The sequence below is a fragment of the Nerophis lumbriciformis genome, linkage group LG34, assembly GCF_033978685.3.
Source record: "Nerophis lumbriciformis linkage group LG34, RoL_Nlum_v2.1, whole genome shotgun sequence".
Taxonomy (NCBI): domain Eukaryota; kingdom Metazoa; phylum Chordata; class Actinopteri; order Syngnathiformes; family Syngnathidae; genus Nerophis; species Nerophis lumbriciformis.
Window position 1 is genome coordinate 21612575 of NC_084581.2, and position 25444 is coordinate 21638018.

Below are 25444 nucleotides of genomic sequence, written 5' to 3' on the forward strand. Positions count from 1 at the left end.
AGGGAGGAGTTCAAGTACCTAGGAGTCTTGTTCACGAGTGAGGGAAAAGTGGATCGTGAGATCGACAGGCGGATCGGTGCGGCGTCTTCAGTAATGCGGACAAGGTATCGATCCGTTGTGGTGAAGAAGGAGCTGAGCCGGAAGGCAAAGCTCTCAATTTACCGATCAATCTACGTTCCCATCCTCACCTATGGTCATGAGCTTTGGGTTATGACCGAAAGGACAAGATCACGGGTACAGGCGGCCGAAATTAGTTTCCTCCGCCGGGTGGCAGGGCTCTCCCTTAGAGATAGGGTGAGAAGCTCTGCCATCCGGGGGGAGCTCAAAGTAAAGCCGCTGCTCCTCCACATCGAGAGGAGCCAGATGAGGTGGTTCGGGCATCTGGTCAGGATGCCACCCAAACGCCTCCCTCGGGAGGTGTTTAGGGCACGTCCAACCGGTAGGAGGCCACGGGGAAGACCCTGGACACGTTGGGAAGATTATGTCTCCCGGCTGGCCTGGGAACGCCTCGGGATCCCCTGGGAGGAGCTGGACGAAGTGGCTGGGGAGAGGGAAGTCTGGGCTTCCCTGCTTAGGCTGCTGCCCCCGCGACCCGACCTCGGATAAGCGGAAGAAGATGGATGGATGGATGGATTGTTTGTATAAAAAAATAAAAATATACTGTGTATGAACTTTTTTCTACCGCTTGTCCCTCTCGAGGTCTGGGGGTGCGCTGGAACCTAAAGAATAACAACCATGAAAAAGTACAACAATGAATATTTAATTTTGAACAAGGTACGAAAACAATATGAAAAACAGCACAATTAGTTATGGTGTGACAGCCTAACACGCCACAATAAACAATATTAGACCACACACGTTAGAAGAAAAAAAACAAAACAGGAAAATACAGGTTTCATTCCAAATATCCTTTTATACAAAATAAGTGCCCTCTGAATATTTACACCATGGGCAGAAATAATAAAATCATCAAACAGAAAGGTTAATTTAATATGAGAAGAAATATAAAGTCCAAGATGAGCTGCGTCAAAGGTGGCTTTTTTTTTTACGCGCGGCTCAGGATGTCCGTGAGCTTGTTGATGTACTCAATGGTGGACTTGAGGGTTTGGATCTTGGTCAGCGGCTGTCCCCTCCTGGTGTAGTCCGGCGGCAGGTAGTCCCGCAGCTGGTGCAGAGCCTCGGCGAGACTCCTCATCCTCATCTTCTCCCTCTCGCTTGCCTTCATGCGCCTCTTGGTGGACATCTTGGACTTGCTCTCCCTTTGCGCTTTCGGACTGTATGAAGAACCGCGCCCTGGGAACGCATAGGCGAGCTCTTGGATCTCCTGGTGACCGCCGGTGAAGAAGATCTCCGGCGAGGAGCACATGGAGTCCATGGAGGAGGACTCCGGCGAGGAGTCCACGAAAGCTCCATCGCTGACCTCCTTCCACTCGGCCAGGATGTTGGACGTCGCAGCATCGCAGTCCATGTTATAGATCCACGGATGATGACAGCAGACAAGATTGTCTTTTCTTTTCTTTTTTTTTTGAGCCGAGGGACTTTTTATACGTGGTGGCATCTCCGGAGGTTTATGGGTTCACAGCTCAGGCGGAAAAAAGAAGTTCAAAGAAAACCACAAGTGGCAAAATGCGACCTTCCAGAAGGACGTCGTTCGTTATCACCGAGGTGCGAATAAGGTCGAATAGACGGATAATGCGATAGAAAGAAAAATGATTAGATTCCCTTTTGTGGGAGACGACTCTTTAACGTCTGTTTGACAATTGTCAGTTTGATGTGAGGGTCCATGCCAGGAGACCCCAGCAGGCAAAATAACAGAATGATATCATTCTGTTATTATTCAATTTCACATTTATTTATTTCATCCATCACTAAAATCATGTCAACTAAAATAATAATTGTATTGAATCTTTATATACAGTACAGGCCAAAAGTTTGGACACACCTCATTCAAAGTGTTTTCTTTACTTTCATGACTATTTACATTGTAGATTGTCACTGAAGGCATCAAAACTATGAATGAACACATGTGGAGTTATGTACTTAACAAAAAAAAGGTGAAATAACTGAAAACATGTTTTGTATTCAAGTTTGTGTATTATATACGTGTACAGCTCTGGTAATGGGTACATTCGCACCTATACCTGCACAAATGTACTTCAAAATGTAACAATCAAAATGAATATGACTTTTTGTTTTGTTTACTAGGGCATGCATATATAATATGCATTAGTTTGACCATTTAAAATCAACGGTAATAAAAAGGAGATGCTTGGAAATAGCATAAAAATGCCCCAAAAACTAGGAAAAACGCGATTCATAGCGTTACTTTTTGGTGTAACCATCATGAGCGTTCTGTTCAGGTATATTTCTTTTATATTTTGATAAATCATCATATTTATGTATTACTAAATTTAAAAATGTATTGATAATTTTTTAAGCTGTGTGTATTTGATTTCAGTTTGCTTTTGACATCTTATTTAGAATTGTAGTTGAAACTTTTACAACCTTGTGTTGCGCTCATGATGGCGTAACCAAACTAGATTTCATTTAATGATCTTATTTTGAATATGTATTCCCTTTTTTACATTTAGTATATTTAAATATTCATTTATAAACATTGAATATATTTCAAATATCAATAAAATGCAATTGCCTTCATCTTATAGGGTAATGTTTAGTTACACCAAGTCATGAGCGTAACACTAAGCTTCATCACTTTGACTTGTAATATCTCTAATTTAGTGGTGTTTTATGTTTTTTTCTTTTTGGAACATGTACTATACATATAATATAACAAAGTCCCATATAAAATTATGTTTCTAGCAATACTTTAATTTTGCCTTTGAAAGTAACACTCCAATGTCCATTAGTGGAGCTGTACACATACACAAACCATTCTCCCCTCTCCCCTCAGGCAGTAGACTAAGGTCCATCCAGACCCACACCTGCCGCCACCTGAACAGTTTTTTCCCCCTCGGCCATCAGGCACATGAACAATAACAAGATCTGATAGCTCAGTTACAGCTCATGTTATTCTATTCTGTGTTATATGTGTTTAATGTTGCACGATTGCACCAAGTAAAATTCCTAGTTTGTGAACCTGTTCTCAAACAATGGCAATAAAAACTATTCTGATTCTGTAGTTTCTTCAAAATAGCCACCCTTTGCTCTGATTACTGTTTTGCACACTCTTGGCATTCTCTCGATGAGCTTCAAGCACACCTGTTAACGTGGACCTCGACTTAAACAAGTTGAAAAACGTATTCGGGTGTTACCATTTAGTGGTCAATTGTATGGAATATGTACTGTACTGTGCAATCTACTAATAAAAGTCTCAATCAATCAATCAAACCTGGGAAGTGAAAACCATTTCAGGTGACTACCTCTTGAAGCTCATCGAGAGAATGCCAAGAGTGTGCGAAACAGTAATCAAAGCAAAGGGTGGCTATTTTGACGAAACTAGAATATAAAACATGTTTTCAGTGATTTCACCTTTTTTTGTTAAGTACATAACTCCACATGTGTTCTTTCATAGTTTTGATGCCTTCAGTGACAATCTACAATGTAAATAGTCATGAAAATAAAGAAAACACGTTGAATGAGAAGGTGTGTCCAAACTTTTGGCCTGTACTGTACAACAATCTTAAAAAAAGTAACTTTCATAATGATTTGCAGCACATGAGAAAGTAAAAATAAAAGGTTGCAGCCAGTTCAACAGGACACATCTACCGTATCAGAAAATGTCTCGGGGTGAGTAGTGGAACATTTTTAATCCATACATAGGCTTGTTTTTCATTTTGATATGCATTAGTCAAAAAATACAGATCAGTGTCAGATGCAATGCAGGTCGATGTGGTATTGGTATTAGTTTATTTTAAACATTACAGTTGGAACAGGGTGCATTACATATTTCCAGTTTCTCATTACAACACACCCGAAAAGGAGTAGGAAGAAGCAGAGCTAACCCTAACCCTATTTATCTATTTCATGACAACTACATAAAGATGTTTGTGAAAAGGGTGCAATAAAGTAAGAAAATTACAATAAAAACAATCAGAATTGTAATGCATCGCTAATTATGTATTTCATGACCTATTTGGTTATTTCATGACAACCATGTTAAAAATATTGTGCTGCCTGAAAAGAGTGCAATCGATAAAGCCAAAATAATGTTAAAAACAACCAACATTTTATTAAATTTATATTGTTTCATGACAACAATATAACACAAAACTGAACACCACCTCAAGTCAAATAGTTCAGTAAGTACATAATATAAGTAACTATACAGCATGTAAATAGTAAGAGTCCATTATTTGTTTTAATGTGATAAATACTATCAAGGGAAACTAGCCTTTTTTATTGATTTATAAACTTAGCTTGGTAAGACAACTAGAAATATATATAAATAAATACAAACCACTAGGAATGTCCACTCAGTTTTGAAGAAGTATTATTATTCCCACAATGTCAATACAGAATGAACATTTTCAATACAACACAGAACTGCTGAACATTAAATTGAGATGGTGATAATATTTGGTCTTATTTGTGTAGCAAAATAAGGCTATAGCAACAACTGCAAAAAAGTTACAGCTGAAACGCCAAAATCTGACAGCGAGTTAACATGTTAGTGATTATTTGTGTTTTTATTACCGCTTATTTGTCAAAGCACTTTAAGTGTTTATTATTAGAAGAAAAATACGCCTATATAAAGCCAGCGAGTTGTAATTTGGCCAAGAGGATGCAGCTGTCACCAGGCTCATGCCAGACCTTTCATGTCTGAGAAGGTGTGTAAGCCCTCACTCATGATCAAGGGGGGACCAATACCAGAGAAGTTGTAAAAAAAAGAAGAAAAAAAAAAAAGGCTTGGCATCCTCTTGGGGAGCCAAAATTATGTGAAGCCTGTTAAGTGTTATTATGAAATGGCAATGGAGGATCTGATATCCAATACAAGGAAGAAAATAATAAAGCTCAGGTGTCAAAGAGCTATAAATATAACAAGATGTTTATTATTGTGGGCTCTGCACTGCATCATACTGACATATGTTTCTATCTGTCTTTTATATTATTATTTTATTTTCAAATGTTTAGTCTGTGAAGCAAAACTGAGGGGTTGGAGGTATTTTATGCCAATTTAAAAAAAAAAGATAATGAACAATTTATTTTAATTAACGAATTAAAGGTGGAAATAAATAAACCCATGTATATCACTGCTTTCACTGCTAGAATTATTATAGTTGTGTTTATCACGTGTCCCCTCAATCACATAATTATTATAGTTGTGTTTATCATGTGTCCCCTCAATTACAGAATTATTATAGTTGCGTTTATCATGTGTTCCCTCAATTTCCAGTACAAAAATAAATTTAAGTGCCAATTAAGTAATCAAGTATTGATTATTGTTGCTTTTTTTATTTCCCCTAATTTCCTGACATATGTATTTGGAGGACATAATTAAAGCATATGCATCTTTGTAAAGGCTCATTTTTGGTGGTATTGAATGCCATTTGATTGTGCAGGTTTACCAGATATTGTTTGGAGTGATTCGTAACTGTAGAAATGCATTTCATGACAAATTCCTCCACAAAGCTTCCATCTTTTTGCATCCTGCTTTTGTCATTGCATGAACTTGAGCCTGAGTCTCTCTGCCAAAGGCAGAGGGCTGTCCCCACTAAAAACGACGGAATCATCGCTATCTAACACGATGATGGGGGATACGGGGGTGGGAGGGAACAGATCAGCAACAGTTGCTTCTACCTGAGGGTTTATTGCATTCTCCAAGATCTGCATACATTTGGAGGATTGGCGACCGCCACTAGTGGTTTTAAGTGGTCCACGGACAGGTTTCATAGGGACTTCTAATAGGATCCTTCCCTTGGGCTTGTGTAAGGGCTTTGTGGTTCTCCGAGGTGCTGTCGGCAGGTTCTCAATGTCGCTGTCGTCGCTGGATGAAGGCACGCTCATGCAAACACTCTTCTTGGAGGCCATTTTTCTGTCTTTGTCACTTGGACATGGATCAGAATAGCACCTCTGCTGTTTCATGATACATTTATACTGGTGAGGAGGTCTTCTGTCTGTCCTTGTCAGTCTTTTGGCAGCTTCTTCGAGCTCTTTTTTGCTCAAAGATGTCTTGCTCCCATCACTATCTTTAGAACTGTCTGCACTTGGTTTTGAAGAGGGGTTAAGAGAGGGAATGTGTTCAAGGTAGCTTAGTTGCTTGGTTTTGGCGGGATTTCTCATGAGTAGCCTCTCCCTTAGAGGACACTCAGTGACACAGCGGTCTGGTTGAGGTTCTGATGTTTTGTCCTTGACGTCATCACACGTGGCTTTAGGCGGTTGAGGAGGCGGAGTGGACGTGAAGGACAAAGCATCCCAGTTGATGTCACTAAGTTGGAGAGCGTCAATAACGGCGGAGACAGACGGCGAAAGCGTAGCCTGAGGCGTACTGGGCCAATCATCATGTGGTTTATGGCTTACAGCCGAGTCCAAAACCACCACTTCCGGTTTGTTTGGAGTCATACCAGGCCGTGTTTTTATTTGTTTTGTCTGTGTCCTTGCCTTTTCTGGAGAGAAGCTTTGAAGGCTCAATTTTGCCACAAGGTCCAAAATCTCCTCAGATCCATCAGAAGGCTTGTCCTTTTTGCTCTTTGGTTTCCGCTCTAAAAAACAAAACAAAACAAAAAAGACACCATCAGTGAGTTACACTTCTTACATTTAAATGGGAACTGCACTTTTTGAGGGGAATTTTGCCTATCATTCACAATTTTTTATGTACACGCATGTTTTTTATGAATTCCAAATAGTAAATAAACGCAAGCAAAAGTCTGCTTACAACGGCGCCTATAGGAGTCGCTCTATTCTGCCTATAAAGCCTCTTAGAAAAACATCCAAACGCCTCAATCTATATGTAATGTAGTAACAGGCACATTTATAATACCCTGTAATATTGACCTATTTTGCTCATTTTAAGCATACGCGGTGCATTCATTTGAAAAACGCATCACAATGTTCGTGTTTACCATCAACAATATAACCGATTACTACTTACTGCAGAATTCATGAGAGCCAACACACATAATAAAACACCACTTACTGTACAATGTCTGCTTTCACTTGGATGCTGAATTATCGAGATGTATCCCCGTCTAGATGAAGAATGACTCATAATCCTCGCAAAAAAAAAGGGCCGGAGGGTGTAACCAAGCATCTTTTCGTGTCTTTCTTGTTATTGCCGGGAGTAAATTGGATGCCAAAGTGTTAACTTTCACAAGCTTTGAAGCGAGAAAGCAGCTCACCGGCCGATGTCAATATAGCAGCACAAGCTAGTTCGCTCTTTTTAGCTCGCTGTGATCACGGCACCGCTATAACTAGTTTGTCTGCTTTATAATAACAACATCACTAATACTTGGTTGATATTCTGGTCACGACATGTAAAATAAGTATTGTTGGCACTTTTGGAATGGTTATTTAGAAGGCTTTATGGGCGGAATCGAGGACCTTCCAATGACTCCATTGTAAGCGGACCTTTATTTACAAGTTAGAATGCAATAAAAAAAAAAACATCTGTCTTTTTGTCTCATAATAATTATGAATGATAGGCAAAATTCCAAAAAAGTGAAGATCATTTTAACTATATTTTCTCAAGGGACAATACAATAAAAATGAAACTTTAGAATAGTCAATGTGCAGCCCCTACAGCAGACCATATTTACTATCAACACACCATTATTGTGTAATAGCTGGCAACACAAGTGAGTACACTTGAGAGCAAACATGTCCAAATAGTGTGGTTGGAGTGAATATTTTGTGCGAGCACAATTGTTGTCTCCTGTAGCTCTGCCTTAATCCTCTTGGACATATAATCACCAGAGCTACACAGATTGCTACTGGAATCATCTTACACTCTATGATGACATCACTCATGTTGACAGCTCAGTTTCTGCTACAGAATGTCACACTGCGTGTTTCCCTTAATGAACCGCAGCTCCCCAGTGCCGGAAGCATTCAAGCAACCCCAGACCGTGGCGCTGTCACCACCATGCTTGACTGTATTATCTTGCTAGTCACTTGTGTTTCATGGCTGTGTGTTGACCCACTTTCAGTGGATTGTAAATCTATTCCGCTATACAAGTATAATCTGTACACTGCCTACTCTGAAGTTGTATTTATTTAGTATTTTCCCTTGAGGAGTACATTTTCTGATCTAATTGTTGGGCTGCGAGTTTAGTTCGTATGGGGAAGTGAAGCGCTCCAGCCGTGACAACACAAGGTGGTCCAAAAACGAGTAGATGATAGGCGAGACGGAAAGACACCTCATGGCGGGATCCTTTGATGTGGACTGGCTGAGCTGTCAAGCTAACATGTTCAGGTGTCGCAGCGGCCGTAATCGCCTCGCTTGCAAAAACAAGTTAGAATTCTAGTTGTCTTTGATCACCAACGAAGCCTGTGTATTTAGTAGGGGTACGTCTCCCGTTTTGGTCGTATTCAAACAACAAAATAATGCATTTCTGCAATATGAGCATCATTATGGTCTTACTCTTTGTCTTGTTTGCTTCAGCCAAAGCTTTGTCCCTCACGTAGATCTCCACCACCTCCGGGAAGGCCACACTAAAGAGGGACTCCTCCTCCACCGACCTCACCTCATGCTGATCCTCCGCAGGATGATCCTCAGGAAACACGTAATGATCTGCAGAGAGTGCATCAAAGCCAAAGGCAATTTGTTATTGCACCATCTTGTTTTTACACATATATTATGCAATTCAACTTTAACTTGATGGCTGTGTCATCATTTGAAATTCTAGCACTTTTTTAGGGATTTTAAGCCCCTATAGGAGCTTTTGTACTAAACACAAGATAAAGGTTAATGCAGTCAACACAAAAACAGCTTTACAGTTAGCCTATGCTCTTGTTTCAACTCATACAAACCAAACTAGACAACTATTTAGCATGCTAGCCTTAGCATTTAGTCTAAAGATAGTCTTCAAATTGTAGAAAAGTAAAAATATCCACAAAATAATAACCTCCAACCTTTTTGTTAATTTCTTTATTACTTTCGCAACAAAAGGTAACTTTCTAGATGTTCATTATGTCTTTCTTTATGCATGAGTTGAGTTTAAGCTATTGTTTAAGCTATATTTTATGCGTTTTAATTACTTTTACTATTATTTTAACTGTAACATAAAAAATACTAAATATAATTAAGTATTAAAAAAATATTTATAACTCATGTTTACTTTTAATATTTAAATAAAAAATAGAGGAAAATACATATATATGTATATATACATAAATGAAATAGTTACAAATATATTCAGAATATTTAATATAATGGATTTTGAGAAAAAAAATGTGGCGCATGAAAAGCCCCAAAAATACTGATACTAACACTAATAATACATCCAATAAGTTAGTAATTATTAATATTATTTTAATATTATTAATATTAAATATACTGTCTTAACAGTCCAACTTTGTAAAGTAAAAAAGTGTAGTGGATAACAAGGGTTTTAAAAAGTTTATGCAAAAAGCTTATCATTCCCTAATAATTCATATTCAATTTCTTTCTTAATGAAAAACACACACAGCGCTGCCTTTTCCAGGCTACTGGTACGAGACAGCCTTGTTAGTGCACTAGACTCTAATATGACAGATTTCTCAGCCCGGGGAGGAAGCCACTTTAGCACCTCTCGGCTGTTGTGAGTGATCCGTCACCTCTGATGCACACCTCACAGCCAGTCACTAACAATCGGGTGACGAGCACCCCGCACCCTAACCTCTGTACCCCGCAGCAGGCCTGTCACTCAAGCCGAGAGGATGTTTGTTTTGGAACTTACCTGGTGTTGTCCAGATGACTTCGAAGCAAGACACTGAGTTTCTCACGCGTGGTTTCACTATTCTTGTTATAGGGAGTGAGGAGAAAAGATTGTAATCATAATGTGAAAAACCCAAATGATCTTCTAAAGGAAATACAAAAGTTGTACCGAATAGGCTTGATTTGTGATGACATTGATCTCCCACATGTCCTGTTTATCAGCACTGCATAAGTCATCAGGACCAAAATCTTTTCACTGGTGTAGTGCTTTGGCCACTCCATCTTGTCATGTGCAAATTTCTATAATAATAACAACAAAAACACACTTTTTAGGAAACAATCTGAAACTGAAAATAGAGCTTCTTGCTAAACAAATAACCTGCATTAAAAGCATATTTGGCTGCCTCCTCTTGAAGTTTGCAACAGGTTTATCCTTGGAAATCAAAAACTCGTTGATAATCTGCAGAGAAATTGGGATAAATGTAACATCTATTCTACAGCAGTACTGGAGTAACACAAATTGGCTGTACCTCAGTAAAAGGGAAGTGTTGACTTGCTAGGGTTTTCCTGAAATAACACACAAGGAAATCATCTTTTGAAATTGTACAAATGCTCTCTATTTTTGTAAATGGTAAATGCTAGTGGCTAAGAGTGACAAAAGTTAGACCAGGTGAATAGTAACAGCGGCCAGCGGGCCACATCCGGCCCGCCAAAGCTTTTCATTTGGCCTGCCGAATATTATCCAAATAGGCTTGGTGACACTATTCAAACTGGAATTGCTCATGTATGCAGTACCTCCGCTACCCTGCAGGGGGCAACAGCGAGGCATATGTGTAACAATGAAGCAGCAGTGGGGTGAGTAGAACTACTTATTCAAAACCATCCATCCATCCATTTTCTTGTCCCTCAAAAAAAATCTAATTACATTTCGAAAATTGGACTTCTAACAGCACCTGGACAACAAAATATGAATGCTCTGCACCGAGCCGCTGCTCGAGTCATTGTTTTCTGTCTGACATTTTAAGCAGCGAGCACATTGTGTCAGACCAGTAACAACTGTAGAAATCCACACGGTTAAGCTTCATCACGAACCTTGGTCAAACTTTTGTAAGTAGATATTGTGTATAAGATATTTAGCTTGTTCTGTATTTAAAATGCTGACTTTGGGATGTCTTTTGTATTCGTGGTCGTGTTTTTATTGCCAGAGAGTAACGCTGGTAAATTAAAAATAAGTATATAAATAAATAAATACATTTGTTATATATTGTACACAAATAAAATACAATTTAATATTGTAGTATATCAGTACATATTATGTACTGTAGATATAATATGTAAATATTACATGTATGTTAGATTCCTACTATGGTACATTTTTAGTCTACTTTATACCTGCATTATCCTTTCCATCCTTTGTAACTGAGCTACTGTGTGGAACAATTTTCCTTGCGGATCAATAAAGTTTGTCTAAGTCTAAGAGCTTGTTTAATGCATGTAGTGCTAAATTTGACCAGTAGAAAGCGATAACGCTACAGCTTAGGTTTATTTGTGTGCAATGTGGATGTTGTTTTGCTTCTGTATAAACATCTGTAGTAATTTTTGTGATTGTATTAACACTAGACCCATCCATCCATCCATTTCCTACCGCTTATTCCCTTCGGGGTCGCGGGGGGCGCTGGAGCCTATCTCAGCTACAATCGGGCGGAAGGCGGGGTACACCCTGGACAAGTCGCCACCTCATCGCAGGGCCAACACAGATAGACAGACAACATTCACACTCACATTCACTAAACTAAAAAAAACAAAACACTTATTTAGGTAAAATACACAATAGACATTATACTCTAGTGATGTTTATTTTTAGTCTAAGAAACCTAAATGAAGGGAGAAGTGTAAAAAATAAAACTGAGGAAGGAAAATAATTCAACAGAATGAACATCAATCCTCAACAAAACTTGTAGACTCTCTAGAGCTTCTATTAACTATCTGTCCAGCTGCACACGCTGGACTGAGTAGCGAGGGCAGATTAATGAATCTATTGACAGTGCAGTGTGAAAGCTGATGTGTTTACTTTGCATTTAAATAAACACACTCTCAAAGGAATATAACCTTCGGAGGCACTTTCTGACGAAACAACCACATTTCATTGTCCGGCCCCTGGGCCTTTTAGCTCTTGAAACCGTGGCCCTTTTCATTATGTAATTGAATAGCCCTGAGTTAGACGCTAAAAGATGACTATAAAACCGCCAACAAAGTCACACACCTTTTTATATTTGTCTCGACAGACTGTGCTTGGCGAGTGCGTTCGCAGCGGTGCCAGTCACATGGGCACTGGTAGTCAAAATCCTGAGGTTGGCAGAATCGTTGACTGTCACAAAGCGTACAACCGCTGCGTTCGTGTGCCTTGGCCGAGCCTAAAACAAAAAATATGAACGTGAGAATACAGAAAAATGGACAACTGTAAGATGAATAAAATACAAAACACAAAACCAGTGAAGTTGGCACATTGCGTAAATCCTAAATAAAAACAGAATACAATGATTTGAATAGACTGCAAAGACAAGATACTTTACGTTGGAACTGGTAAACTTTGTTATTTTTTTGCAAATATTAGCTCATTTGGAATTTGATGCCTGCAACATGTTTCAAAGAACCTGGCACAAGAGGCAAAAAAAATTGAAAAAGTTGAGGAATGTTCATCAAACACTTGTTTGGAACATCCCAGAGGTGACCAGGCTAATTGGGAACAGGTGGGTGCCATGATTGGATATAAAAGCAGCTTCCATGAAATGCTCAGTCATTCACAAACAAGGATAGGGCGAGGGTCACCACTTTGTGAACAAATGCGTGAGGAAATTGTTTAAGAACAACATTTCTCAACAAGCTATTGCAAAGAGTTTAGGGATTTCACCATCTACGGTCCGTAATATCATCAAAAGGTTCAGCGAATCTGGAGAAATCACTGCACATAAGCAACAAGGCTGAAAACCAACATTGAATGCCCGTGAACTTGGATCCCTCAGGCGGTACTGCATCAAAAACCGACATCAGTGTGTAAAGGATATCACCACATGTGCTCAAGAACATTTCAGAAAACCACTGTCAGTAACTACAGTTCGTCGCTACATCCGTAAGTGCAAATTAAAACTCTACTATGCAGAGCGAAAGCCATTTATCAACAACACCCAGAAATGCCGCAGCCTTCGCTGAGCCCGAGCTCATCTAAGATGGACTGATGCAAAGTGGAAAAGTGTTCTGTGGTCTGACGAGTCCACATTTCAAATTGTTTTTGGAATCTGTGGACCTTGTGTCCTCCGGAACAGAGGTAAAGAACCATCCGGATTGTTATAAGCGCAAAGTTCAAAAGCCACCAACTGTGATGGTATGGGGGTGTATTAGTGCCCAAGGCATGGGTAACTTACACATCTGTAAAGGCACCATTAATGCTGAAAGGTACATACAGGTTTTGGAGCAACGTATGTTGCCATCCAAGCAACGTTATCATGGATGCTCCTGCTTATTTCAGCAAGACAATGCCAAGCCACGTGTTACAACAGCATGGCTTCATAGTAAAAAGTGCGAGTAGTAGTACTAGAATGGCCCGCCTGTAGTCCAGACCTGTCTCCCATTGAAAATGCGTGGCGCAATATGAAGCCTAAAGTACCACAACGGAGACCCCGGACTGTTGAACAACTTAAGCTGTACATCAAGCAAGAATGGGAAAGAATGTAACAGTGGTAAAAATGCCCCTGTGCCAACTTTTTTGCAATGTGTTGCTGAGATTAAATTCTAAATTAATGACTATTTGCCAAAAAAAATTAAGTTTCTCAGTTCAAACATTAAATATCTTGTCTTTGCAGTTAATTCAATTGAATATAAGTTAAAAAGGATTTGCAAATCATTGTATTCTGTTTTTATTTACGAATTACACAACGTGCCAACTTCACTGGTTTTGGGTTTTGTACCATGGGCGGCAAATAATAAAAATACATGACGGTAACTACAGTATAGGAGATTGTTTGACACTCTCTTGTCTGCGTCCTTGCTGCTCAGTACAATACTCCATTGCTAAAGTGAAATAAATCCACATTATTAATACAACTACAGCTACACTAGAACTGTATATTTCTTGGAAAAAGACTGGCCTCCTTGGAATATGCAGTAATCCTCTCTCTTTTACATTGTTAAGAATATTTAACAAGAGGTGAACTATGACCATTATGTCAGTCACATGTCACCAAAGAGTGAATGTTTTTTGTTTCATTCTTCCTTATTATACAATGTTTTTTGTAGATATTGGTTTTACTTAGTCTAGTAATACAGATGTAAACTTGTTTTTTTTTTAATTGGAGAATGACTGAACAATGTACGGGATGGGTACCGAATCAGGTACTATTTTTGGCACCGACCAAATCCCGACGGTCCTAGTAATACAGATGTAAACTTTTTAATTTTTTTTTAATTGGAGAATTACTGTACAATGTAGGGATGGGTACCGAATCTGGTACTGTTTTTGGCACCGACCGAATCCCGACGTTCCTACCGTAAAATCCAACGGTGCCGTGTTACGTCACACGCCCTCCCCGAGCAGAGAGGTAGCTACATGGGTAACATTAGCTGTGATGCTAACGGTGCGTTGCGAGTGGTAATACGAGAGAAAGAAGGTGCCAATCTGGTAGCAAATGAAGGAAGAATTAATTCCCAAGAAAAACAGCACCATTCCTAGCGTCAAGCATGGTGGTGGTAGTATTATGCTCTGGGCCTATTTTTCTGCCAATGGAACTGGTGCTTTACAGAGAGTAAATGGGACAATGAAAAAGGAGGATTACCTCCAAATTCTTCAGGACAACCTAAAATCATCAGCCCGGAGGTTGGGTCTTGGGCGCAGTTGGGTGTTCCAAAAGGACAATGATGTCAAAAGTGGTAAAGGAATGGCTAAATCAGGCTAGAATTAAGATTTTAGAATGGCCTTCCCAAAGTCCTGACTTAAACGTGTGGACAATGCTGAAGAAACAAGTCCATGTCAGAAAACCAACACATTTAGCTGAACTGCACCAATTTTGTCAAGAGGAGTGTTCAAAAATTCAACCAGAAGCTTGCCAGAAGCTTGTGGATGGCTACCAAAAGTGCCTTATTGCAGTGAAACTTGCCATTAACATTGCTGTATGTATACTTTTGACCCAGCAGATTTGGTCACATTTTCAGTAGACCCATAATAAATTCATAAAAGAACCAAACTTCATGAATGTTTTTTGTGACCAACAAGTATGTGCTTCAATCACTCTATCACAAAAAAATAAAGAGTTGTATAAATTATTGGAAACTCAAGACAGCCATGACATTATGTTCTTTACAAGTGTATGTAAACTTTTGACCACGACTGCATTTCCTCCGTACACACATCTCCATCTCCGTGATTCACTCATAGATACAAAACATTTCCTCATTCTCTGCCAACACGCTTATCCTCCGCCAATAATAGTTCATTATTTGCACTCTATTGACTAGTGATGCACCAAAAATGTGGCCGTCGAAAAAAGACTTTGATCACCGCAACAGTGCTGTCGAAACTGGATGTTGTGATGACATAATCCATACGCACAGGGTCATTTGGAGCGGAGGCAGCATCTGTGCGATGTGGACGTACTTTAATGTAATCGAGATATACTCGCGAACGGCAATTTTCAAAATTGACATTTACAGTGGCTGCTTTTTAAGGAGAGGAAGGGTCGCAACAAGTGTGACGCCAGGCTCTGTACAGCTCGCTGTTTGTCGCGGATATGGGATTGACAGAAGTATAAAGTCTCTAAACAAGGGTTTAGAGAATAACACCATAAATAGATTCTACATTTCTTGGTAGTTGTTTTAATAAAAAAAAAAAGTGACAATTGACAACCTGGTCTGGTGAAGATAAGGTCCTTTTAAAAAAATAAAATAAAAAAAAGATAAATAAATAAAAAACATTTTCTTGGATAAAAAAGAAAGTAAAACAATATAAAAACAATTACATAAAAAATAGTAATTAATGAAAATGTTACTGGACCAGCAGCACATACAATCATGTGTGCTTCAGGGACTGTGTCCCTTGCAGACCGTGTTGTCTATGTTGTGGGAACCAGAATATTGGTAGCAGAAAGAAACAACCCCTTTTGTGTGAGTGGGTGTGGTTGAGTGTGAATGGGGGAGGGAGGTTTTTTGGGTTGATGCACTAATTGAAAGTGTATCTTGTGTTTTTTTTATGTTGATTTAATAAAAAATAAAAAAATAAAAAAATAAGAAAAAAGAAAAAAAAAAGAAAAAGTGACTAAAAGGATTGGAGAAATCTCTAAAAATAAAAAAATCTCAACAAAGTACATTGTACAAACCCCGTTTCCATATGAGTTGGGAAATTGTGTTAGATGTAAATACAAACGGAATACAATGATTTGCAAATCCTTTTCAACACATATTCAGTTGAATGCACTACAAAGACAAGATATTTGATGTTCAAACTCATAAACTTTTTTTTTTTTGCAAATAATAATTAACTTAGTAGTTGGGAAAGGGCATGTTCACCACTGTGTTACATGGCCTTTCCTTTTAACAACACTCAGTAAACGTTTGGGAACTGAGGAGACACATTTTTTAAGCTTCTCAGGTGGAATTCTATTCCCATTCTTGCTTGATGTACAGCTTAAGTTGTTCAACAGTCCGGGGTCTCCGTTGTGGTATTTTAGGCTTCATAATGCGCCACACATTTTCAATGGGAGACAGGTCTTGCAAGACAATGCCAAGTAAGCAGGGGCGTCCGTGGTAACGTTGCTTGGATGGCAACATACGTTGCTCCAAAACCTGTATGTACCTTTCAGCATTAATGGCGCCTTCACAGATGTGTAAGTTACCCATGTCTTGGGCACTAATATACCCCCATACCATCACAGATGCTGGCTTTTCAACTTTGCGCCTATAACAATCCGGATGGTTCTTTTCCTCTTTGGTCCGGAGGACACGACGTCCACAGTTTCCAAAAACAATTTGAAATGTGGACTCGTCAGACCAAGAACACTTTTCCACTTTGTATCAGTCCATCTAAGATGAGCTCAGGCCCAGCGAAGCCGAGGGCGTTTCTGGGTGTTGTTGATAAATGGTTTTCGCATGCATAGGAGAGTTTTAACTTGCACTTACAGATGTAGCGACCAACTGTAGTTACTGACAGTGGGTTTCTGAAGTGTTCCTGAGCCCATCCTTTACACACTGATGTCGCTTGTTGATGCAGTACAGCCTGAGGGATCGAAGGTCACGGGCTTAGCTGCTTACGTGCAGTGATTTCTCCAGATTCTCTGAACCCTTAGATGATATTACGGACCGTAGATGGTGAAATCCCTAACTGCCTTGCAATAGCTGGTTGAGAAAGGTTTTTCTTAAACTGTTCAACAATTTGCTCACGCATTTGTTGACAAAGTGGTGACCCTCGCCCCATCCTTGTTTGTGAATGACTGAGCATTTCATGGAAACTACTTTTATACCCAATCATGGCACCCACCTGTTCCCAATTTGCCTGTTCACCTGTGGGATGTTCCAAATAAGTGTTTGATGAGCATTCCTCAACTTTATCAGTATTTATTGCCACCTTTCCCAACTTCTTTGTCACGTGTTGCTGGCATCAAATTCTAAGTTAATGATTATTTGCAAAAAAATAAAGTTTATGAGTTTGAACATCAAATATGTTGTCTTTGTAGCATATTCAACTGAATGTGGGTTGAAAATGATTTGCAAATCATTGTATTCCGTTTATATTTACATCTAACACAATTTCCCAACTCATATGGAAACGGGGTTTGTACAACCAGCAGTAACAATTGAAAAATACAGCAAATCAATATTAAGTGGGAATAAATATATGTTAATACTAGTTAAAAATACCAGATTTGTTTTATATGTTAGTTTTTTTTGTGCCTTTTTAAAGTAAATAGTTGCAAATTATATGATGATGTCATACTGACCATGCCCCCACCGGGACCGAGAATTGGCACCGTATCAGTTGAAATGTGAACAGTACCCATCCCTCGTACAATGTGACCTAAAGTATGGACATAACACTTTTATGACAGTAAATAACCATGAACATGGTGTATGTCATGTGTCATCAAAGTATGTTTTCTTCATTTTAGTCCTATTATACACCAGTTAGCTAATGTACTCGGACAGTAAAATGTAATTTCTTATCATTGCCTGTACAGCTAAAAAGACGTAATATTGCCACGGTTTGATCCCGAAAGACATTATTTCTACCATAATTGATCTCAATTGGAAAAAAATTCTAACTAGCCTTTGAATGTTCCACTCTATACTTACAACAAATGTTCTGGACTTACTTGTGTCCTACCGCTTTTCTGGGCAAAAAACGCAGGTCAGAGTTCAAAACTGTGGAACCACTCACCGGGATGTTGACATAAGTGGCAGTGAGAAACCTTCTTCACAACTCCTTGAGACACACATGTCACCTCATCTTTCCACTGCGTGAATCTGAGAGAATTATTACATGGAACATTATCACTCATTGCTGTTTTTTCACTACATAAGCATTTTTTTTTTTATAAAACCCAGAACCAGTGAAGTTGGCAAGTTGTGTAAATCGTAAATAAAAACAGAATACAACCTATATTAAATTAAAGTTGAGTTAAAGTACCAATGATTGTCACACACACATTAGGTGTGGCGAAATGATTCTCTGCATTTGACCCATCCCCCTTGATGACCCCCTGGGAGGTGAGGGGAGCAGTGAACAGCGGCGGTGGCCGCGCCCGGGAATCCTTTTTGGTGATTTAAGAGACTGCAAAGACAAGATCATACCTGCCAACTTTTGAAATCAGAAAAACCTAGTAGCCAGGGTCCAGGGGCCGCAGGCCCCGGTAGGTCCAGGACAAAGTCCTGGTGGGGGGTTCAGGCTTCGCCCCCCGACGCAAAATGATTATTAGCATTCAGACAGGTTAAAATGTTGCTAAAACCATCACTTTTCTATCAGTCACAGTGACTTTTCAAAACAAAAATATTACAGCAAAAATCATATGGGTTGATTGACATGTTTATTCTGTAAGCTAACTTCAATAGTTTGAAATTATTTTGACAGTTAGTGCCAGTTATCCTGTCAACCTTTCACAAGACTTCAATTTGTTAATTGAAAAAAATAAACAGTATAAACACTTTTTACAGTAAACAAATGGTAAAACAGTACTAAACAATTCCATTAAAAAAAAAATTGGTGTCATTATTAACTTTCTGTCCAAGCTTGTATAATCTACTGCCTTGTTCAATTGTAAAAAATATTCTGTGCCTAAAATTCACATTTCTATCACAATTATCATACTGTAAACATGGTAAGCTAACTTCATTAAAATTAATAGTCCTGTCAATAGCATGGAATTACAATTCAAATGTAGTTTTTTTGTAAGCCTTTCAAAAGAATTCAAAATATGAAAAATTAATGAAAATTAATTTAAGCCATCAGACACTTGAAAAGTGGCACATCACATCTCTAATGTAATCATTTTAACTTTTCAACAGAAATAGCACTGCAAAAATATTAAGGACATACTTCTGTATTTTGGTAGTTATGCTGTCAACATTTAACAAAATTTCTTCAACTTGGACTTGAAAGCATAAAGAGTATAAACACTTTTAACAGTATAACAGTACTAAACAATTCCAATAGATAACATTGGTGTCATGACCTTTTTGTGGCTAAAATCCGAAAAACGTTGAAAGTTTTCCACTTGTATCGCTAGCAACGGCATTAGACTTGTGTTTTTTTGTCCCAACGTGGTCTTTTACATCGCTAATTCCTCCGTGTCCGATCGAAAAATCTTGTCTGCACAAGGTGCAATTCGCGTAGTTTTCACCCTTTTCGGAACGGATAATTCTTCCCGGATAGGCTTTTGAATATTCTTCACGGAATGACTGCAGTTTTCTTTTCGGTTTAAGACTCGTATGCGATTTTTCTCCGGCTGATTCCATGATCGTTCGCTCGTTTGGAAACAATGACAACAGGTGCCTCGTGCTTGGCAGCGGTGCTATAAATAGCCTCGCGGAATGGCTCGATAGGAAGTTACGGGAAGCAGGTCGAATGTCATTGTTGTTACGCGATTTCGTGAATAAAACTTAAAAAAAAAATTTTTTTTTTTTAATTAATGAAAAACCGTATTTTTTATCACTGCAACCGTAACCCGGAATAGGTTGATGAAAACCGTACTAATTACGGGAAAACCGGAGTAGTTGGCAGGTATGCAAGATACTTAACGTTCGACCTGGAACGCTATTTTTTGCAAATATCTGCTCATTTGGAATTTGATGCCTGCAACATCTTTCAAAAAAGCTGGCACAAGTGGCAAAAAAGACTGAGAAAGTTGAGGAATGCTCATCAAACACTTATTTGGACCATCCCACAGGTGAAATGGGAAATTGGGAACAGGTGGGTGCCATGATTGGGTATAAAAGCAGCTTCCATGAAATGCCCTGTCATTTTAAGAACAACATTTCTCAACGAGTTATTGCAAGGAATTTAGGGATTTCACCATCTACAGTCTGTAATATCATCAAAAAGTTCAAAGAATCTGGAGAAATCGCTGCACGTAAGCGATGATATTACGGACCTTCGATCCTTCAGGCGGTACCGCATCAAAAAGCGACACCGGTGTGTAAAGGCTATCACCACATGGGCTCAGGAACACTTCAGAAAACCACTGTCAATAACTACAGTTCATCGCTACATATGTAAGTGCAAGTTAAAACTCTACTATGTAAAGCAAAAGCCATTCATCAACAACACCCAGAAACGCCGCCGGCTTCACTGGGCCCGAGCTCATCTAAGATGGACTGATGCAAAGTGGAAAAGGGTTCTGTGGTCTGAAGAGTCCACATTTCAAATTGTTTTTGGAAACTGCGGACATCGTGTTCTCCGAAACAAAGAGGAAAAGAACCATCTGGATTGTTATAGGCGCAAAGTTCAAAAGCCACCATCTGTGATGGTATGGGGGTGTGTGTTGGTGCTCAAGGCATGGGTAACTTACACATATGTGAAGGCACATACAGGTTTTGGAGCAACATATGTTGCCATCCAAGCAACGATATGATGGACGCCCCTGCTTATTTCAGCAAGACAATGCCAAGCCACGTGTCACAACAGCATGGCTTTGTAGTAAAAGAGTGTGGGTACTAGACTGGCCTGCCTGTATTCCAGACCTGTCTCCCATTGAAAATGTGTGGCGCATTATGAAGCCTAAAATACCACAACGGAGACCCCAGACTGTTGAACAACTTAAGCTGTACATCAAACAAGAATGGGAAAACAATTTCACCTGAAAAGCTTCAAAAATTGTTCTCCTCAGTTCCCCAATGTTTACTGAGTGTTGTTAAAAGAAAAGGCCATGTAACACAGTGGTAAAAATGCGGCTTTGGCAACTTTTTTGCAACATGTTGCTGCCATTAAATGCTAAGTTAACGATTATTTGCAAAAAAAAAAAAAAGGTTTCTCAGTTCGAACATTAAATATCTTGTCTTTGCAGTCTATTCAATTGAATATAGGTTGAGAAGGATTTGCAAATCATTGTATTCTGTTTTTATTTACGATTTAAACAATGTGCCAACTTCACTGGCTTTGGGTTTTGTACCTCTGCAGAAGTGTTTGTCCTTTCAGTGTCTGGATCAGCCTCAGCGCTTGCTCCTTACCAACACAGGGGATTCCCTTATAGAAAAATAAACAACATACTGGTTGTTTATTTACTGTATACCATCATAAAAACGTTGAAGGTTGACCCCATACCTTGGGAATATAATCGCATCCGAGGAGGATTGCCAGACCAACAAGGTTCTCTCTGGAGAGATGCACCTGTGACTGGACACGTGAGGTCTTGTAACAGTCCACCTGGGGGTCCTACAGAGTACAAACATTACATTTTCACGGCTTATTGTGTGCATTGATTTTGTTAGATTAGCTAACATATGCTGTGTAAAAGTTCATACACACTTTAGAGTTCATATTGAAGTTTCTGTAGACGGTCCGTGCGCCGTACAGGAAGACATCTCCATCGTTGGTGATGCAACCGTCCACAAGTCCATGTGAGTCCAGGTATGCACACATGGCCTCGGCCTCCCCTGCCGCTGTCACCCACGGCACACCCAGATAGTCCAACATCTCTGCACACTGGACAGAAATGAGAAAGGTTGGTATTTATTGTGCATGGCAAACATTGCTGACAGATACAAACCTCTCTGAGCACAGCCTTGAAGTGTCCTCTGCTGGTGTTTATGGAGTGTTTGGGAGCAGCTTTTTTGGGCCCTCCAAATCGGTTTGCAGTCCTCTGGCTCATGGTTTCGGCTTTCAGTTTTGGGGCCTCTCCCTCCAAGACGAAGACAAGCTTCACTCCCATGAGAGTAAGGGAAGAGACCCGGAAAAATAGATTCCTGCACATAAAACAGCAACGTTACCCTCAACCATCCATAGGCATTTGTAATAATTTTGTAACACTTCTTCATCATCATTTCTTTTTATTCCTTTCATGAAAATGCATATATACAAGCCACGTACAGTTCACACTTTCATTGTTTTTTTTGTTTCTTATACATTTCCATGATCAGAAAGGAGCAGATGGAGGAAGAATATTCTTATATTTATCTGCCCCCTTTTTTTAACACAAATTATTTTAGATGACTCTATCGCTGTTCCCTGCACCAACACCCAAACGCCAACATACTTTTTAATTTTCGTTTAAGCATTTTCACAATGACACGTCCAATCAAAATCAAAATTCAGTTTGACATAATGCCAGTTGTCTCTTTCTGTAACTCTTTTTAAATTCAAACATATTCTTGCAACTTTTTAAGTCTTTCTTTGGAGAATTCCATGCTTTCACACCAGCAACAGACAGGCACATTTGTTTCAAATGTGTTCGCGCTCTTGAATGTTAAAAGTCATACGGCCTTCTGTGGTTCTCATCTTCAGACGTGAACACGAATAACTTTTGTAAGTCCTTTGGAAGAACTTTATTTCTAGCTTTGAACATCACTAAGAGAGCAGTGTTTTTCAACCTTTTTTGAGCCAAGGCACATTTTTTGCGTTGAAAAAATCCGGAGGCACACCACCAGCAGAAATAATTAAAAAACAAAACTCGGCTGACAGTAAAAAGTCATTGTCGCAATTGTTGGATATAAATGATAAATGATAAATGGGTTATACTTGTATAGCGCTTTTCTACCTTCAAGGTACTCAAAGCGCTTTGACACTATTTCCACATTCACCCATTCACACACACATTCACACACTGATGGCGGGAGCTGCCATGCAAGGCGCTAACTAGCAGCCATCAGGAGCAAGGGGTGAAGTGTCTTGCCCAAGGACACAACGGACGTGACTAGGATGGTAGAAGGTGGGGATTGAACCCCAGTAACCAGAAACCCTCCGATTGCTGGCACGGCCACTCTACCAACTTCGCCACGCCGTCCCCGATATGACTTTAAACCATAACCAAGCATGCATCAATATAGCTCTTGTCTCAAAGTACTGTCACGACCTGTCACATCACGCCGTGACTTATTTGGAGTTTTTTGCTGTTTTCCTGTTTGTAGTGTTTTAGTTCTTGTCTTGCGCTCCTATTTTGGTGTCTTTTTCTCTCTTTTTTGGTATTTTCCTGTAGCAGTGTCATGTCTTCCTATGAGCGATATTTCCCGCATCTACTTTGTTTTAGCAATCAAGAATATTTCAGTTGTTTTTATCCTTCTTTGTGGGGACATTGTTGATTGCCACATCATGTTCGGATGTACATTGTGGACGCAGTCTTTGCTCCACAGTAAGTCTTTGCTGTCGTCCAGCATTCTGTTTTTGTTTACTTTGTAGCCAGTTCAGTTTTAGTTTTGTTCTGCATAGCCTTCCCTAAGCTTCAATGCCTTTTCTTAAGGGCACTCACCTTTTGTTTATTTTTTGTTTAAGCATTAGACACCTTTTTACCTGGAAATTGTCTCCCACTGTTCCCGACATCTACAAAGCAATTAGCTACCGACCGCCACCTACTGATATGGAAGAGTATTACACGGTTACTCTGCTGAGCTTTAGACAGCACAGACACTCAACAACAACACATAATTTGCAGACTATAATTCAGGGGTCCCCAAACTTTTTGACTCGGGGGCCGCATTGGGTTAAAAAAATTTGGCCGGGGGCCAGGCTGTGTGTATATATATATATATATATATATATATATATATATATATATATATATATATATATATATATATATATATATATATATATATATACATACACATTGTCTTTATAATCCGTTTTGTCATTTAACATCAATTAACATTGATGTTCATCAACATTTAACATTGTCATGTTATCGATGGGAAAATGTATTTTTAGACAATATGATTTGCCTGAGCGGCTAGGAGACACCAAGAGTAACAAGCGGTAGAAAATGGATTAGAAAGGAAAGATTTAAAAAAAATAATAATAAAAATAAAACTAAATAAATAACTTGGGACTTCCTGTGGGCCGGATTTTGGATGCTGGGGGGCCGGATCCGGCCCGTGGGCCGTAGTTTGGGGACCCCTGCTATAATTACTGGTTTGCAAAAAATATTTTTAGCCCAAATGGGTGAAATTAGATAGTCTCCCACGCCACACCAGACTGTATGGCACAGTGGTTGAGAAACACTGTTAGAGTATGCAATTCTACAATGTATTTTAGTTTTAATAGGCCTGACCTAATGAAGAGTGGATTTGTGTGGTCTCTATATCCTACTTAAAAAATAATACGAATTGCTCTCTTCTGAAAAACAAATAAAGGCATTATGTTCCTGTGTTATAGTTCCCCATAATTCTGCACAATAATTGAGCAATATAACATTCTCATTGTATTATACGGGAAACTGTATTTAACCTTCCATCAATCCATTTTCTACCGCGTATTCCCTTTTGGGGTCGCTGGAGCCTATCTCAGCTACAATCGGGCGGAAGGCAGGGTACACCCTGGACAAGTCGCCACCTCATTCAAAATAAATAAGCTTTTAGATACCTTATTTTTGTCCATAATCAAATGGTCCATATTACCTGAGATGTGGCTTGGTGACTCTGCCCATCATTGCTTGGACGTGCTGGGCCTCACAGATCCACAAACTGAGGTCAACCGCAAGCGTCTTTCCGCTCAAACTGTACAGTGGCACGGACTCCCGAACCGGCTCGACGATGGACCATAAACCTTGGACACCCATGACCGAACAGTTATTTTCTTTTTATTAAGTAAACGACCGAGAAAAATGACAACCGCACGACACATAACACAACAATGGCTTGGTGATTTTCAAACGCGGGCGCCCTTTATGGCTGCGACCGATTAGGTTTGCCAACGCACTCATACGCTTTCCTTGTTGTAGCCTAAACGCTCAACAATTTTGAAATAAGTTATTTTGTAGGCAAATATGATAAATATATATTAAATTAAGCATAAATATACAATATAAATCAACAAAAAGAACCGTATAATACTGAAAATTAAACAATAGAGAGGACACTGAACTAAATAGAACGCCGCCATTATATTTTCTATGACGCCATAATCCAGCGCCGCCTAATGCTTGTTGCCTTGGATACGAGGCTCCT

The 25444-nt window shown here is 39.3% G+C and overlaps 2 protein-coding genes across 2 annotated transcripts; both read right to left on the reverse strand.

Annotated features, from left to right (window-relative positions):
* Positions 1 to 1044: 1044 nt before the first annotated feature.
* msgn1 (mesogenin 1) lies at positions 1045 to 1468 on the reverse strand. Its single transcript, XM_061929143.1, has one exon. The coding sequence runs from the start codon at positions 1466 to 1468 to the stop codon at positions 1046 to 1048; it is 423 nt and encodes a 140-aa protein (XP_061785127.1). The 3' UTR covers position 1045.
* Positions 1469 to 3883: 2415 nt separating this feature from the next.
* Positions 3884 to 25304, reverse strand: LOC133576232 (flap endonuclease GEN homolog 1). Its single transcript, XM_061929312.2, has 13 exons — positions 24896 to 25304; positions 22057 to 22252; positions 21816 to 21992; positions 21612 to 21722; positions 21460 to 21533; positions 18234 to 18319; positions 12078 to 12228; positions 10345 to 10381; positions 10194 to 10274; positions 9984 to 10114; positions 9837 to 9898; positions 8540 to 8689; positions 3884 to 6662 (listed from the first exon to the last, which is right to left on the reverse strand). Exons 1-13 carry the CDS (start codon positions 25054 to 25056, stop codon positions 5620 to 5622), a joined length of 2460 nt encoding a protein of 819 aa, XP_061785296.2. The 5' UTR covers positions 25057 to 25304; the 3' UTR covers positions 3884 to 5619.
* Positions 25305 to 25444: the final 140 nt, after the last annotated feature.

Bases quoted from the DNA above. Each gene is read 5' to 3' on its own strand.
- msgn1 (XM_061929143.1), bottom strand. From the start codon at position 1,468: ATGGACTGCGATGCTGCGACGTCCAACATCCTGGCCGAGTGGAAGGAG.
- LOC133576232 (XM_061929312.2), bottom strand. From the start codon at position 25,056: ATGGGTGTCCAAGGTTTATGGTCCATCGTCGAGCCGGTTCGGGAGTCC. The intron at 21,723-21,815 runs GTGTGTATGAAC...TGTACTCTGTAG, and splicing joins ACTTCAATATGAACTCTAAA to GACCCCCAGGTGGACTGTTA. The intron at 6,663-8,539 runs GTAAGACCATAA...TTTGTTTTTTAG, and splicing joins TGAAGCAAACAAGACAAAGA to AGCGGAAACCAAAGAGCAAA.